This window comes from Acanthopagrus latus, chromosome 8 (assembly GCF_904848185.1).
Source record: "Acanthopagrus latus isolate v.2019 chromosome 8, fAcaLat1.1, whole genome shotgun sequence".
In the NCBI taxonomy this organism is placed as follows: Eukaryota; Metazoa; Chordata; class Actinopteri; order Spariformes; family Sparidae; genus Acanthopagrus; species Acanthopagrus latus.
In genome coordinates this window covers 17618675-17637010 of record NC_051046.1, presented here as the reverse complement: position 1 = coordinate 17637010, position 18336 = coordinate 17618675, and the positions used below count along the sequence as shown (strand labels likewise).

The following is an 18336-nucleotide window of genomic DNA, read 5'->3' as shown; positions in this document are numbered from 1 at the left end:
CCTCCAATTCACTCAGCAAAAGTGAATTTGTTGGGTTTTTTTGGTAATGGTTTTTTTTTTTTTTTCAGTAGCACAAAGGAGCTAAAACAAAATTTCATTTGCAGCAAGTTTCGTAAAACATTTAAATAAAGTACATGTCCAAGTGTGTTTGAAGTATACTTCTATTTAGAAATAAAAATAAAAGCAATAAGTTATATACATCATTATTTATTCTAACTCCTTGAAGCTGAACTGCTTTAAGCAGCCTGTGTCTAATATGGCCTGAGGGTGTGACAGTGTTACACCGAGTATGTAACAGTATAATATTGACCATTTAACAGCTCAAGTTGTTATTGTAAATATATGTAAGATAAAATAAATGGGACACTATAAAATAAATAGGACACTATAAAATCAAAAACAACAATCAGTTCATTAATTCATTAGTGTTATGGTAATTATTCGTATGATGTAATGCATAAGATTAAGAGGTTTAATTGCATATTGAAGTGACGTAGAGACAAACAATCACAGTTTCCACACAATGATAGTTATAATCTTCCTTCCACTAACCTGGAGTGTGATCAGAATGGTCTCACATTACCAGACCAGTCGCCAGAACAAAATGCTGTCATTTTACATTTCTGCAAACCATGGAAACCATGGAAACATCAATGATGAATCAACCAGAGCAGGAGCACAGCGTCGTTCTGACAGAAAGATGAAAATTAAACACAAAGAAACGTAAACTTGATTGTAAAGGGTTAACTTTACTTGATGAGATTGGGTTGCGGCCACTTTACAAAATAATGCAGACTAATACATAATTAATACAATGAAAGACAATGCATAACATAATAAATACATAATAAGGCCTGGGGGACATCAACAACAAAACATCCAGTTTGTGGTGTAGCATCGAGTTTTACTGCACATCAGAACAACCACAGGCAAAATCCCCCAAATGATCACACACTCTTTAACAATACATTATTTATACAACACAGTATAGTGTGTATGTAATAAATACACACTTGTTTGTAAATGTCCCAGAGGAATTTGCAAGGAAACATTGAGATGAGTCATTACTGATGCAGTAAAACAACACTTTGTTCTATGCTTGTGCTTCAAGATTAGCTACGGGCCAATTCAATATCTAATCTTATTAAGTCATCAGTGCAGAAGCAAACAGAGGAGAGCCAGAGAAGAACATCCAAAGATAACTGTTAAAGCAGAATATTTAATATTTCAGGGATGTGTTCATCTTGAATAACTTATCAGAGTTTAACAAACTTTATTCCGTGAAAGTAACATAACTGTTTAAAAGAAGGCTTTTTTCTCAACCATATTGTCATACCAGGTCAACAAAACAATGAATATTCATAATCAAGTTCTTGGCAAAGTGAAGCACATTAGAGACGCCCTGAAAGGGTGAATTCAGTAGTTTTACTCCCCAGAGAAAGCAGACATGTCAGTCTCGCTCTCCTGTATTAATGGGACAGAGCTTCCAGGGGGAGGGACCTCCTCTGACTCCCATTAAAGACAGCAGCTATAAAGGAGCTAATGACGAGATTGCCGCCAGCTCACAGAGACACACACACACGCGCGCACACACACACACAGACGAGGCAGAGCACGAGTGTGTGAAGAGAAAACAAATACTAAGGAAGCCCAGAGAAACACTTGGGTGTAACGGGAGGCTGAGCCCAGAGAAGAGGAGACAGGAGCACAGGGAAGGAGGAGGAGGGTGAGAAAGAGTCAGAGAGGAAAGAGAGGAAGAGAGGCATCAGAGCGTGGAACAGGTTCTCTCGGCGGCTCCTTTTGCACTCAGCCTCAGCAGACATGCCTAACTTTGCCGGCACCTGGAAGATGAAGAAGAGTGAGAATTTTGATGATCTCCTCAAAGCCCTGGGTAAGCCCTCTCTTCTCCTCCCTCTCCTCTCCTCTCTTCTCCCCTCCATAGGCATACAGCGCTTCATCCCTGCATGAGGTTGACTATCCATCATGTCCATATAGAAAAAGGCTTTTCTTGTTCCTTTTGAGAGCGGCATGCCTGACTTCCAACAACATCGTATTGTTCAGAGGAGCTCCCTGGGAAAAGAAGGCAGAGATCCAATGGGAGATGCTGCTGGAGGGAAATCCCTCGGCTTTACAGGAGATATGAAGCGCTGGATGCTGAATTCCAGCCTAAACAGACGTGGTATTGTTGCATGAAGAGAGGAGGAGGGGGGGGGGCACAACATTATTCATGTTAAGCATTTAAGTAGGGCATGCATTTGCAATGCCAGGGGAGGTCTCTGGAGCCCACTGCGACTCTCTTGTGTCCTATCTTTTTTCATTCTTTTTCACCCGTCTTCGTCTTTACTGATGACTGTGATGGTTTAGATTTGGAGTAGTTTAACTGGGTCACTCAATTGTGTTGCAGCATTTTTTCTGTCACGCCGGGGCCGCTCAAACAGACGGGACACAGCGAAAGGGCTGTGTGTCTTTAGAATAATGCAGAAATCTTTAGGGAGCGCAGGGAGCAGCTCACACAAGTCTCCCGGAGCTGTTCACACAAAAACTGAACTACAATTAAAACTTTTCAGACCACTGGCTAGTTTAGTTTGTTTGTGCATCGCTGCAGCACCTAACAGTGCACATGAAAGATTTCTGGAGTATCGGAGCGCATAATTGGCTCTGAAAGCTTCTGCTTTGTACAATTGTGCGATCTGTCTTTGAATACCTCCACTTGCTATAATTCGCTGCGATGTCTCCCACTTTAAACAGTGAGGCTGCTGATTTTCTTAATCTTTCCCTTCGTCAGCAAATGCAATGAAAAAAACAAACGTGAATTCATTCAGTAAGTTTTGCATTTGCAGCCTGACATTATTTCACAGTGTTAAAGTGCTTCACGATGAACCTGGGCGCTGCAGTTTATTTTGAATTAACCCCAAAACACACTGTTCTGCTGCTGGCATGAACAAATGTGTACGAATCCGCAGCTGAAAATAGACCCCAGCAAATGAACAGTTTACTTGTGTCTGAGTAACATTTACTAAAAAAAACAAAAAACAAAAAACAAACAACAATCAAACAAACAAAAAGAAGATTAAAAAACATTTTTGGGAAATTAAAGTTTATATTTGTGACCTGTTATTTAAGATTCATGTGTGGGGTATGAATGAATGGACTTGGGGCTGACACAAAGTAGCGCAGACAGACTACAGAAGTTGGAAAGTATTGAGAGACAAGATTTGTTGACAACATGACAAATGTAGATTAATGTCATCCTTCCCCTTTAATCTGCAGTCCCCTTTATGGCTCTGAAATCCTCGTAAAGCAGATTTACTTTAAAAATCTCAAAGTTCATTCAATTTCAATGAACTTTGATGTACGAAAGCATCCAAAACACATCCCTTCCACAAGCCTCTGTAAGGCAGCTATCCCTCCAACTGCACTGGAAGTCCATGGAGAAAACCAGTCCCTCTCCAAGTGTAGCGCTTCATTCATTCATGAACACATTAAAACCACATCTGCCCGAGCTTATCACTCGTCTGCTCTCACACCAGCGCTCAACAGAAAGCTGCGACGGACAACCACTGTGGATTCCAGTGCTGCAGGGCCGCCACTTTCCATCAACATCCTAATAATTATCTGTTGAGCCTGAGGTTTCCCTTCGGTGACATCGAGGGTGCAGATAGCAGAGGAACACGCTGAGTGGACGGGAGAGCTGTACGAAGTGATCAGACTCACACGTTGCTAATTGAGAGCAGGCATGTGTGTCTGCATTTGATCAAAGCATGTAGAAGCACTGCACACTTCAAGTACAATTTTGACACTGAGGAAACAAAAATGTGGATTTTTTATTTTTTAAAGATCTGAGTTCACGTGGGGTCAAGAAACGCAAAAACTTCAACGAACTAGAACTTTAAATATGAACATTCTCACTTTTTGTAACCTTCCTCCACCCAACATGTTCTCCTTCCTGTTGGCTGCTTGTAATCATGGTGGTCCTGTCACCGAAGATTATTGTCTTTTTACGCCTTTGCTTTGGACACACGTGATGCATAATGTCTAATATTTTAGACGTAAGCTAATTGAACTCCTCTGAAGACCATTTCTAAGAAGCGAGGACAGACTGTTTGGCCCGCTGATATTCATGCATATTTAATGCTATAAAACACATGGCGTGATCCCTCAGATCATGGGTGGGGTCCAGTGTAAGCTGTCAAATTCATATGTTTTTATGTCTGGGTGTTGACCAAGTCACCATCCAAGAGGTTTTTTGGGATGAGTAGGATCTCTCAAAAGTAATCAGGGTGGAATGTTTGTTTTGAAAATGCATGAAAACAGAATTGAATCATGTTAGAAAGATTAAAAAAAAAAAAAAAAAAAAGACTCACGACTTTGGCAGGACATGAAGCCAGATGGCCTTGCAGACTCAAACTGGGCGTGCCAAAATTGTTGCCACAAGCCTGGACGCTGCCACGCGCGGGATCACCACCAGACAAAAGGAGAGGCAGCGCTGACAAGCCCCGACATCCCTGATAGTTCACTGTTCCTCTGGACGAGGCCGAATGGTCCGTCATGCAGACCTGGGTGCCAAAATTCCACAGATTTCTCTTTGCCTTTAATAAATTGAGTTGAGGTTTCTGTCAGAGCATTTTTTTTACTCTAATACATCTGCATTTTTGTCATTATCGGTTAAAATTTAGGCTCGGAGACGTTCACCACACAAATATGAGCAGACACGCAAGCGAGCATGTGCCTCTATATTTAAAGTCCAGAGTCTGATAGGAGCTGGCATGAGGGCCTGGAGAGGTCTAAATCTGGGTGGGGTCGGAAGAAAGAAAGACAACAGAACATGCTGGAAGGTGTTTCCATGCAAATTTTAGGACAGACGGAAGGAAAAGAGGGCATTTGGCATCAAGTTATATCAATTAGACAAATGTCTAATTTTTCCCTTATATGTGTCTGTCTTTCACTTTCTCTATCAGACACACATGTACCTCTGACTCTGTCTTTTCTTCCTTCCTCAGCACCAAAGTAGATTGTGTCTGCTTGGCTCATTTTCAGCCACAAACCGGGTTTAAAATAATTAGCAAAGTGCCAGAAAAGTCGGCAGTTTGTATTCACGAATCACAGGAACAACACCAAAACGTCCTGAAGAATCTTTCATAATCATTTTGCGCTAGGAGGCAGTGAGACATCCTGCTATTTACCCCTAACTAAATTAATCTTGTTAAGATGGTGAAACTGACCCGTGTTTCTTGTTGCTCTGGGCTGTCTTGTTACGGTCAGGAGTGAACACCATGCTGAGGAAGGTGGCAGTGGCAGCGGCCGCCAACCCTCACGTGGAGATCCGCCAGGACGGGGAGCAGTTCTACATCAAAACATCCACCACCGTGCGCACCACCGAGATCAACTTCCACATCGGTGAAGAATTCAATGAAGAGACGGTGGACGGACGAAAGTGCAAGGTAGATTTGAAAGATGACACCCTCATGCTATATACGAGTTGGTTATGTGTAGAATGGGATAGAATACTATGAATGTTTTTCGATTTTATCTCTTTCCTGCAGTTCTGGCAACCGTTGGTGCTTCAATTATTTCTGTTACCCCACAGTTTGAAACTCAGCCCAGTTGCCAGAATTACATTTTGCAAGTTAACTTTTCTGCAAACCACAGATACATTCACATTTGTTCGATCATAGGCTACGTACTATATTGACATTTCTACAAAATGTGTCATATCACGTTAACATTACATGTTTACTGCCCGACTTGCATGTCGAGACGTGAAGGGGATGATGGTGGTGTTAAGACGCCATGCCAGTGACCACTGTTCAAGACTATGTTTCACTATTTGTAAGTGTGAAACCACTGGACATTTTTTGGCGACCTCAGGACAACAACCAGCTGTGTTTGTGGCAACCAATTTAATTGTTTCATAAAGAAACGTACATTACCAAAAATTATTCTGCTGATTGGGTTGCACATTTCTGAATGGTTCCACATGCTCAACCACTAAATTCTAGGGTTATATTCTAATGAAGATAAAGACTACGTTTGGGGTTAAGATTTTTGAGTGTGTGTGTGTGTGTGGGTGTGTGTGTGTGTGTGTGTGTGGACCTGTACAGACATGGTTTGAATCAGTCAAAATCTCCTTTGTATATTGTAAACTTTAAACGTTTTCTTTTCATGAAGATGAAATATATAGCTTCCTTCCCAAGAGAGACACATTAGTTTCACTGTGATATCTGTTTGATGTCGAAGTGATTAAATGTTGTTAACAAAGGAAACAGCACTTCCTAAGTAGATCCTAACATCTATGGACACCTTATTGAAAGTGTCTTCTAAACTTGGATTTGCAGGGATTCTCTATGTTTGCATGAGTGTATTCAAGGTCTATAAAGCTTCCTCTGCGCTGCTGCTGTTGAGGGTTGGTTTAAAAATTAATACCTGCGTGCACTTTCATCCTTTGGTATCACCCTCACGTCCGTGCCGCAGGATTAAGGGCTGCTTGAGTTTGGATGAGATGAGAGTTTCTCTCTGAACCTCTTCGGTCCCCGAGGGGGAGTTCTCACATCCTGATAAACCGTCAGAGCTCCTGCACAGGTTTGGAAAGGAGGCACAGACATGCAGACTTTTCATTTTTTATTTTCAGGAACATCAAAGTCTTCTTAACTCCTGGAGCCCAGACTACATTTAAAGTGTTCATCTGAAAGTTTCCGAGTTGGGAAGCTGTTCTTTTGACTCAGGTGTTTGTGTGAGCCTATAGTTCTAATTATGAAACAATATGGACGCTACAAAGATAAGTTGTAAATAAATGTTTTAACTAATCTCGTCTTTAGTCTCCGTCTAGATGGATAGCAATGGTTCAAACCTTATACTGGCTGTAGGTGCAATTATTGTTATCTCAAAGTTTTCTGAAGGTAAAGAGATAAATTAACCTTTTATTTAAAAAAAAATATTGCACCTACATCTTTTTTTTAGCATTGTAGATGTGCCAAAGTTGAATTGATAAAAGAAGTTACTTACCATGAAGTAGATGTTTGCTTTTGTCTGCTATGATTCTGCACATAATACATCTAACTCAGAAAGTCACATACAAACATTTTCCCAGAATTTCTGAATCTTTCTGATTCGATGGTTAGCAACTCATCTTTCCAATTATTTTGACAATATGTGAATGCACTCACTACAAATTCTGCTGAAAAAGTAGGAATTTTGAAATTGGAAAAGGTGTTCTTGATCTCCACACTGTTACAGTTACATCATCGGTGGAATGAATATGTGGGGTTTTATAATTAGATTAAGTGGTTGAGGCAGCATGATTGTGGAGGCTGATAATATGGAAAACACATTATGGCCACAGTCCCAAAGCTGACACCCATCTCTGTTTTCAATTTGTGTCAAAGCACAAAATTCCCCTACGACTTATTCTTCTGTCATTATCGTCCAAATTTCATTAGAAATAATGTCTTTGTATATCTGCCATCTCTTCATACAGCACACTGTAAAATATTCTTGGGTCTTGGGAGAAGAAGTTCATGATGAGTATCAGTGGACGTGTTTTATGTTTAAATTTGAAAAATCACTCCCCAGCAACACTGTAGTCCTATATCTTCCCATGTGTCGTGTGTTTTTGTTGATTTCGAGTTTTGGAACAAGAAACCCAGTTCACTTCACAATTGAATTTTAGCATCACAATGAAGGGAGTCAGTGATCCAAATCTGGGCAAGTTAGAGACGAGAAGTCACAGCAAAAAACACACTGCCACTGAGTCACATAAGGTAACGAGTATCTTGCATTAACGGTCGAGAGGCTGACGTGTGTTTATCACCCTCGGCTTGGCAACATAAGCATCTTCTGGAAATCACAATGTCCTTCTTGGTAGGAACAGAATTTATTAAGGATTGAATCTGTGTACTTCTGCTTTAAGTGTGGACATAATGCTTGTAAATACTAAATGATTTTAAATTAATACTAAAAAACAGCTAAAATCTGAAGCACCAATATTTTTATTTATTTATTTTTTTTAAGCTTTTGTTTTATAAGAACTACATGTTGCAGTCAGGGAGAGCAGACATGACCTATTTCAGTCTCAGGAGACAGTGTCACTCCTTCTGTCTGTGCCCTGAGGCATGCTGGGTACTGGGCAGGGCTAGACAGCTCTCAGTGTGGCTTTTGGCCACAAGACACCTCTCTGCTACGAGGCTGACAAGTCGAGTTGTCGTCACACATTTGCCACATCAACTTGTTTGGGTTTGAGGAGCAGCATTAAAGCACTCACCCACAGAAACCAGTTTTTTGAATAGTGAAGTGCTTTATGTTTTTCAGTGTTTTGTCTCCAAAATGCAGCACACTGGATTTAGTTTTTTAAAATTAGCACTAGGATTTAGGGATACCTAGCTATTAAGTTGTTTGCATCCATACTAGGTGGATATTTTCATGCACCGGCACTTTTACAACAGTATGTCATTTTTCATTATGATGTAAGATTGCCTAATCTGCATCTCACCCATCAATTAATAAATGCACAAGCCTGAAAAGACTGAATTAAATTTAAAAATGTTTCAGCAAGTGGCTCTGCAGGCAAAGAATAAAATAAAATCAAATAAAAACTCATTGCAAATCTGCGATAAAGCATTTAGGCTTTATTCAGACTGCCGACCCAAATCTATCATTTTGCCATATCCAGATTCAGTCCAGACTGATCTTAATAAGTCTGGACATGAAAGGGCATCTCATGAAATGTGATTATTGCAAATCGTGCCCAAACCACATTTGGAGGTTTAAAACGTGATTCAAATCAGATTTCTATGGAGGCATCTCAGATGTGACGCTCTGGCCCCTCATATCGGATATCGGATGAATTGTGTGTCACTCTTAGTGTGACATACAATGATGACGTTACATCCAGAGAGACCCATGCAGATGTGTTGGTGGGGAAAAAAAAATGGGTCTGATCTTTTGCAAATAAAAGTGCGGACAAATCAGATGACTAAATGACTAAAACACATAAAACAAGAAAGACAAACTAAACATATATTGCAGGTTTAAATGAAAACAAGCAAAACAATGAGCTGAAAGAAGCTAAAATATGACACAGAGCATATGGGGAAATGGGAAAATGGGAAAAATCTCCATTCTCATGACATGATGATAAATTTAGTTTTTTAGTTTAGTTTTTTTTTTTTTTTACCAAGATAAACATGAAAGAAGCATCTCTCACCATCTGGCAACAAGCGCATCGTGCTTCTGTGTGGCAAGTACACAAAAGAGTGGAGCTCGACCTGCAGGAGGCAGCGCCCACTGATGCTGGCACATGTGCCGGAGGGGCGAGGGTGGCAGCGTCGGGTGTTGGCGGGCTCTCAGGTGGTGGTTGGCAGGAGAGCCCAAAGTGGGTTTTGGCTGAGGCCGGCTGCCCCTGTGGTTAAACGGATTACATGCTGAACTGCGGCTGGCGAAGAGCAGAGGGCTGATTAACACCGCCACAAGGTTAAAAAGCTCCGGTTAATCTGCATGAGTGCGGCGGGATCAGAAGGCCTCTTCTCTCTTAGAGGAGGTGAAAGTGATAAGGCTCTTCCTGTCTGTCTCAGAGGAAACAGTGACATAGACACCAGACTGACAGAGTGGAAGTCATGATGACGTGATTTACACACCGAGTCTGATGGATGAAGGTGTTGCAATGAAAAATATAAACATGGGCACAAGATTTTTAGCTGCCTCATGCAGCTGTGGTTGAGTTTTGCTGAGTAATAAGTGGAGTTTTGAGAAGTGAAACAGCACGCGAGCAAAATTTCCTTGTGAGGTCTTTTAACACATCTGGTTGTTATAGAGACAGACTTTTAGTATCAGTAGCAAATGATGTTTGCTACTGATACTTGCTCATACACTGAAACAAGGAAGAGATCGCACATGTATTTCCGAGTAATGACAGTTGATGGAGGTCATTGTTATCTGTGAAGCTCAGCGGCCCTGCAGAGTTTCGGGGTAAATGGATAAAACCAGGGATGTTTTTCCAGGAAAGATCGAACCTCATGCGGCTGAGACTTGACGTGATTTCTTCGCTCTTGACAGCATGTCATTTGGTATTGAGAGGCAGGAACACACCCGCTGCAAAATGACAGGCAAAGCAAAACAGTGTTGAAAGAGAAGCAAGAGGGGAGACTGAGGGCAAAATATTAAGTTTGGTATATTCAGCCCCATCTGTAGACTCTGTCTCATTACCCTCAAGACAGGGCTGAAAAAAAAATGTTGTTTTAATGTCCATTCACATTGATCTGGTATAAACATCTCAAAATCGTAAGAAGAAAGGAGACACTTCCAGAGAGAGTTGATTATTGCGTCTCATTCCCAGATCATCAGATACCTTGGGAGGAGACTTAATATTGCTCTAGAATTGTCTACCTCACCTTTATTGAAGAGATAACGAAAAAAAAAAGAGTAAGACACAAAGTGTTGGAAGTGGAAAATCAATTAGGAACACAGCTTCTTACAGAAACCAATCGTTAAAGAAGTTGGGACTTTTTGAATGGAGAACTTTACTGTAATATTTTTTTCTTGCAGTCAGTGTTAAAGGAGCAATTAAGTGAGTGTAAGTGTATTAGTTATATCAAGAGTGTGAAGAAACAACATGTTCAACGTGTCAATGACGTATTAACAACATGTTGCAGATAGTCTACTGAAGTTAGCATTCCGAGCCCTGCTTGCCTTGGTCCGTCCTGTCTCGTAAAATCCACTTTAGTATTGCTGCACGCCTCTCATGTCTCTGTCATTGTCTTGTTGAGAGCTCCTGTAAATCACCTCCATACTGTATCTCTTGTTGTCAGGTTGACAGTCCTGGAGGCTTTGGTCAGTCCCAGTTCAGTGCTTAGCCGTCTTAACCGTAACATAAATTTGTCGGATCCAGTTGAGTTGGGCCCCGGTCTAGACATACTTGGGCCACTGGCTCAACGGTTAACTGAGTCATGAGCTAATTAGCTAGCAAAGAGCAGCAGTTGTAATAGGCTGCCTCCTATGTTTTTAGAGCTACTTTCGCATTTGGGCCATATTTTAGAGCAACTGCGCATCACATTTGTTGTCATAAGGCTAAGGAATGAGTTGTTGAGAGCGGGAAAAGTGATGACCAAACATTGACAAGAGATACTGTGATCAAACTGTGAGAAGAGAGGAGCTAAGAGGGAGTGAGGGTGTTATTTCAGGCTTTGAAATCCAACATAAAAATTTTAACCAAGTAGTGAATTAGATATCCTCCGACTTCCTGACACACCAGCGCTGTCTGATAAGCAATAGAGACGCTAAATCCAAGCCAGTGGTGGCAGAAGTTCTTATAAGTTAAAGCCTGAAAGCAAAGGCAGGATGAATTTGTCTTGGTCTCAAGTGTGTGGGCCCAAGCTCTCAAGTATTATTTCGAAGAGAAAGACTATGTGTGAGAATTTGTCTGTGAGTTAATGTGTGAGAGAGAGAATGAGAGAAAATCAATCCAAGTCAGAGGCTGAGACTGATGCTAACGTTAAAATGGAGCCGTAGCTAATCGACTCTCTGCATTCTGGCTTTATTAGATGAAAAAAAAAAATCAGAGGGAGAGCAGCAGAGAGCTGTAGAAAAACCCTGCTGTTGTTCAGCTTGGATCAGCCTGTGGACGGCAGGCCGCAGGGAACAAATGATGGCTTTCCTTACCTTTGATATGGTGATTAACATTTGCCTCTGAGAAACCGAGGCTGCTGCTGCTGCTGCTTCATCCAACCCTGAGCAGTGCCTCTTAAGAAAAAAGTAAATTGTACAAATTGACAGACAAATTGTCTTTGAGCATCTGTACAAACATCCCACCCTGCAAGAAGAAACATGGTTTTCATAACGTGCACCTCCAGATTTTGAATTTGTTGGATCTAGATGTTGTGCTGAAGAGTTGGATGAAGCACTGGCAGCTTTGATCAGTTCCAGGCTTTGGAGCGGGATCATTAGATTTAGATGCTATGTTGAAAAGGAAAATGCAGCTGGCTTTATTGAGGGGAAAAACTAATTTCAACAGTGTGGGAAATTATAATCAGAGTCAAAGACCGCAAACATGAAGCCGACACTAAAGAGAAAATGATCCTTGTAATCTCTGGATTAAAGACTTTTAGCACTTAAATGGTCACTAGAGTAGTTTTTGCTCAGAAGATCTTCATACTGAAATGAAGCTACATTCTGGTGAGTTAGCATAGCTTAGCATACAGATTTGAAAATGGAGGACAAAAATTGTTGCAGGGATGCTGTATTTTTGTAGGGTATTCCGTAAATTAGCATCACCCTGGTTCCCTTTGCAAAAAGCTCTTCAAATTCAAATTTTGGAATTGGATTTTTGTGTATGATACTTACACATTTTGTTCAACAAGATGATCGTCACAGATGAACACCACTTTTATTGAGTACTGAAGCCTAAACTAAATCATTCATGTCTGCTTAAATGGAGAAAAGCCAATGTTTTAAATATCTATCTAGCTATCTGTTTCCCCCCTTTTCTTGGCAGCTAACCATCTCTCCATTACAGTTTTATATTAAATGGACAAGCACAAGAGCGGTCATTTTTTATAACTTTTGGCAAGAAGGCAAATAAATACATCGCCTAAAAGGTTAAATTAACCCTTGAAGCTGCAGCTTGGTTTGCTGTCTTTACATAAACACTGGAAACAGAGAAAACAGCTGGCTCGACCTCATCCAACAATATCAGCACCTTTAAAGCTCACTAATTCATTTTGTTTGATTAACTTGGGTTGTGATATGGATTATGTAAACAGGATAATGTGGTAGCCTTACGAGTGGTGGGCAAAGCTTATCCCCCCCATTACTGCTCTTTATGCTAAGCTGGTCTCCTGGTTTTGGTTTCACAGTTATCACACAAATTGTATCAATGTCGTCTAACTTTTTAGTGAGAAATGTAATAATTTCCCAAAATGTTGAACTGTTGATTTAAGAGAACAGTGAACAGTTTAGGTAATGAAATACAAGTGCAGTTAATGGACCCTAAGCTGACGAGAAAGATAAATTCTCTCCATTACCACAAATTAACACCACAGGGTCACCTTGGTCCTGATCTTTTATGAATACTGAACTCTCTGATAGGCAATCTGAGCCAATTACTTCAGGAGAAATTAGACCAGAAGTCAAAGACTGACTAATCCTGTTGAAGTCATTTGAAATATGATTGGAGTGAATTAGCAGACGGGGACCCTGACTGACCAAAGAGGTTTTTTCTTTTTTTCAAAACTCACGCTAATGGCTCAGGACACTGATTTATAATATCATATGCTCACCGAGGTCTGGCTATGGGTGAATTAGCACAGGACAGATGTTATATTAAGTAGGCTGTGAAAAATATGGCCAAGTGTATGTGCACATTGCACACAACTATGATTGTTGAACATCTCAATCCAAAACATCAAGGAACATTAATTTGCTGCTGTAACATCCTACATTCATCTGGGAGGGTTTTCTACCAGAGTTTAGATTCTGAATGCAGAAATGTTTTTTTCCCATTTAGCAACAAGAGCATTCCCTTCCAGGCAGGAAGAAAATGGGGAAGGGTAATTCCTGGATCAAATGACTATGGCGCATTTAAGTTAAATTTTTGGCACATTAATACTTTTTCATCTGTGTCCATTTAAAACGTATAAAAAAGAATAACTCTCCCTGTTTTTCGGCATGTTCATGACATCAAATGTGACAGAAAGACCTGCATTTAAACGATAGTTTGGTGTAGAACTAATATTAGAGAAGTTGGGATGTTGCGTAAGAAGGTTTGGCTGACAGAAGATGTTCCAGTTACTCATACAAATGTTGGAAATCATGTTTTTTTTTTCCCCCCCCGAAAATGATCCTGACGCTAATGAAATTACACTGCGAACTGGTGCCTTTCTCAAAAGAAAACGAGGGACGAATTCTGTCAAATCACACTCTGACATGTGCTCTTTCATCAACTGGAGGCAGTTCTCCATCAGAAGTCATATGATGTGCTTATGCTGGACTTTAGTGTGTTCCTCCATGTAGCTGACAGCACAGTCTGGCACCAAAGATTCAGTGATGAACCAGGAAGTAAGCTAGAAAGCGTTTTGGGCATATGTGCCTAGCAAGCAATTTACATTGGACTGTAGTTGTATTTTAAATCTGTAGTTTGAGGAACATTAGTTCCTGGACCTCACCTCAGTTGAAACAAGAACAGACATTCCTCAAATTAATCTCACAAAGATGAAAGCTGTGTTGGTTATGAGTGCAACAGCGAACATTTTTCACTACACTGATGATCAGTAATGCTGGTATTGGGACTGGTATCAAGTGACCCTTAAACTATACATCTTACTAATGTGTTCTGCCACCATACTGACCTTCCCATCTTGTGTCCGCCCCCCCGCAGAGCCTCGCCACCTGGGAGTCGGAGAACAAGATCCACTGTAAGCAAACTCTGGTGGATGGCGATGGCCCTAAAACCTACTGGACCCGAGAGCTGAACGGCGATGAGCTCACACTGGTGAGCGCACAGCATTGACTCATCATCTCAGTGAAATCCTCTTAATGGATAGCTGCTTAGGAAAAGCGAAAAAAAAAATTCCCCTTTAAAAAGACAAAAGCTCTGAAGTTTAGTGGATTGATGAACTCTTATTTCAGCCCGAGGTCTTTACTTAGCTCGACAAAGAGAAGACAAAAAATAATTTACAGAACGATTTCTCAGTACAGACAGAATAGGATCCGATGAGTAGATAAACTGTTGGTTTGTCTGTTTCGTGGCTGGTTCTCATGGAGACCTCGAAAGACGTCAGATGCATTAAGATGGGATGTTTTGTCAAGCAGCTGGTGTACTCTGTTTGAGAAATGGTTAATGAAATGAGGCAGGCAGTGTATGAAGTCACCCCGGAGATTCATCCGTAAAGGAAATGAGAGAGGCCGTTTCCCAAGGAGCTGAGCTTTCATCCACCCCGTGGAGAGATGTGAAAGGAGAACAAGGGGAGCTGCTAGGCTGACATTGCAGTAATACCCATGTATTTAACCAGATTAATATGGGCAGAAGTCAATGGGTCCAAAGCCCCCTCGAAAGATGTGCAGGGGAACAGTCCAAGACCAATGGACTGTGCGAACAGTTCTCAAGGAATCAACAGCTTTGCTCCGTCAACGCTCCCACGCTCTGCTTTGTTGTTCCTCGAGTGCTTGTTAGATGAATGTCCAAAATGCAAAAGCTTGAAACAACAATGTAGAAAGATTAGATGTTGAACAAAATAATCTCAAGATGTTTGCACAGCTTTCTATTACCAGCCACAAGCAAATACTGGGAAGAACAGGTTCAAAGATGCCTTCAATGGTAATACAGAATCTCAGTATTCCCACTAGAAGCTGCTCTTTGTTCAGACCGAGAAGAAGGTGAAATCTTTTGCAGTGTTTTTCGGTGATAAAAGCAGAATGTGTTACAGCGCCTGCCCCTCTGGTGCCACTTTGGCCCAGCTGCCCTGGAGGAGCTGGAGCACTCATGTACTAATGGAGATTGATCTGGCCGAGCTGTGACAACAGCCGAGTCTCTGCGCCCCTCTGCTGCTCTTCTCACCTCCGTCCTCCCTGCTGTCACACCATCACACAACCTGCAAACAGACCATGTTTACAGCCCCGGTTTGGACATTTTCTAACCAGCATCAGCAGCAAAAAGCTACCTGGAGCCATGTTGGTCCATCGTGAAGTGTAGTTTACAGATAGGTGAATGGCAATATAACTGGTTCTCAGTGCATCTAGGTTGTATATGTTGCCATGACAACATTAAAAAGTCAGTCCTGCCATCGTTCACCTGAGACAACTGTCCTAGTTTTGGTGCCCCAGCAGCAGATCCTGATGTGAGCATGACTCTCTGTCCTCATTGGCAACAAATGAAAAAAAGATGCTGGCACTCTGAAAACAAAAATCCTATATGAACACAGACCCTAGAGGACACTAAAGTCAGCTCTGCTTATCCAATCTGTTATGGGCCACATTTTGGGCATTGTCATGGAGGTGTATCTTAAACCAATGACATCCAAAAACAAAGGTTGAGGTTGGCTGAAGTCATGAGATGCCACTGCGGCCCGCTTGGAGGTGTGGTGGCTGCGGCTTGGCCCTACTCCAGAGCAGATCCATCGCCGGCGTGACTATGCCTGACTATGTTTATGCTTCAATCAGGTTAGCGCACTATAAGTGGTGATGGAAAAGCAAATCAGCGCGGCTTGGTTTGACTTTGCATGGCCAGAAGTGCTAGTGGTAAAAGGGCACAAGTGTTTTTTTCTGAATGATAATTGGTTTGACTTTCTCCAGCACACACTCCAGAGTGTGTGGAGATACATGAATATCCAACCACAACACATAAAATGTTTTTGGTCAATATTTGTCTGCGAAACGAACTGTTATACACTTATATGAAGGGGGTAGATAGATAATCAGGCCCTGATCACTTATTAGGGCCGATATTCAGCATTTTCCAATAATTGGTATTGGTAATTTTTCCGTCAGATGAATTGAATTGTTGATAAAATTGATTTATAAATGAATCTGCAAAGTAACTTTTAACTAAATCCTTCAAATTAATGTAGTGGACAGGAAGTATAAAAGTACACATAGATTTGATTTTTTACTGCGATGAGTATCACTCTCAGTTATCCGTTTTCAGTTTCTTCTTATAATCTGTGTCGACTCTGAAAAAGCCATATCGGTCAACCCCTAATTCTGTACGAAACTGAATTAAACACACTGCTAGGTGTTCAAACTAACCAGTCAACAAATTATCTTAAATATGTGAATGCCTATTAGTGTGAAGAGTGTGAAAATTAGCAAATGCAAAACATCTTTTTCGAATACTTCAGTTTGTGTAAATAAATCCCATATCACTAGAGAATGACGCATGAGTCATCTGTGCACCCAGACAACCTTTTTCTTTTAGGACAAGCAACCAACAAAAAAACAAAACCCGAACAATCTGACTAATATCTGTTTCCAAAAAAGCCTGCAGACACAGAGACCACCAAACAATTGCAGAGCTTTGGCTGGGGACTCAAAGGAGCAGTAGAGATCATAAAGCGATGGTCTGATTGTCTGTGGCAGTTCACACTGTAAGTGGGGCACATTTCCATACGATTTGCATGATCCGTTTAATTGGTTTAGTCTGAAAGCATTTTAAGGGCAGAGTCGTGTGGATTTTCTGCAGCTTTATCAGCCTGAAATAAAATCTAAAAATGATGCCACATCAGAGGATTGGACTCAATCATTTGAGCTCATGCATTCAAAAGATGCTTAAATCAGCTACTGAGCGGTTTCCTTTGGTTTCATCAGCAGCAGATGATGCGTCATGGTCGAGAATGATGAGCATCGTTTTGATTGTGATGTTGTGACCCTGTGCATCATGGTTTAATAGGATTTCCTTGATATTTTGAGATTTAGCTGTAGGCCTACTAATTTTGCTTTCCTCATATTGCAAACAATATGGTTATACTATCATAAATCAACAATCTGCAAGCAAGTTGCGCCCTTGGATTCCAAAACTGAATGCAAACACTACTTGAAGAAAAGTTTTGTGGGGAACAGAAAAGAGTAGACTAACTAATTGAACACTGTAGAGGTAAGAGGGGGGTGCTTTCAGACACTGTAAGCAAGCGGTCAGACTGAAATGGAGGTAAGTGTTGTTTCTGGTACTGGTGAGACATGAAATACAATAAAGGAAGTCCAGTGTGGACCCAGATTTGTTTTTGCGTCTTGCGTTATCATCCCCACTGTGTAAAAGCATACTGCGGCCAAGGGGGCTCGCTGTCACTAGTGTTTGTTAAAGTTAAAGAACAAACAGCTTTAAAATGTGAAGCTAATGTAATATTGTTCACCCAGCAGACTAAAACACTTGTTATCTTTTTGTTTCCTCCAGATTTTTGGAGCAGATGACGTAGTGTGCACGCGAATTTACTGCCGGGAATGAAGCTCTGCGACCTCCATCACAACAAGGCAGAAACCCAGTTGGACCACAATGTAAACCCAACAACACTCCACATGCTAACACGCTAACACATTTGCGAAGTATCCTGTGTAATCTCTCAGCATCAATCTGCATAGTTGCCACAAACAGTAGCAATGTTTCTGTAATGATCTGTAGTGAGTGTTGTGCCTGCAGTTATAGTAGCTGGATATCTCAGTGTCCATATCTGCAACCCTGGTGTCAGCTGTTAATGTAGGATTTAGTAATCACTTGCATTTATTCAGTATCCATATCCAATAACAGGAAACAATAAAAACAATAGAACAAACGGTAACAGAGCCTCTTTCTTGATGACATTCATTTTCTTATATACATATAAATTGGAACTTCCATCAGCTTGTGGTCTTCTTCTTTGCCAC

General features: G+C 41.0%; 1 protein-coding gene across 1 annotated transcript; it reads left to right on the top strand.

The window, feature by feature from the left end:
- Window positions 1-1457: 1457 nt before the first annotated feature.
- Window positions 1458-18251, top strand: crabp1a (cellular retinoic acid binding protein 1a). Its single transcript, XM_037107513.1, has 4 exons — window positions 1458-1891; window positions 5263-5441; window positions 14363-14476; window positions 17870-18251. Exons 1-4 carry the CDS (start codon window positions 1822-1824, stop codon window positions 17918-17920), a joined length of 414 nt encoding a protein of 137 aa, XP_036963408.1. The 5' UTR covers window positions 1458-1821; the 3' UTR covers window positions 17921-18251.
- Window positions 18252-18336: the final 85 nt, after the last annotated feature.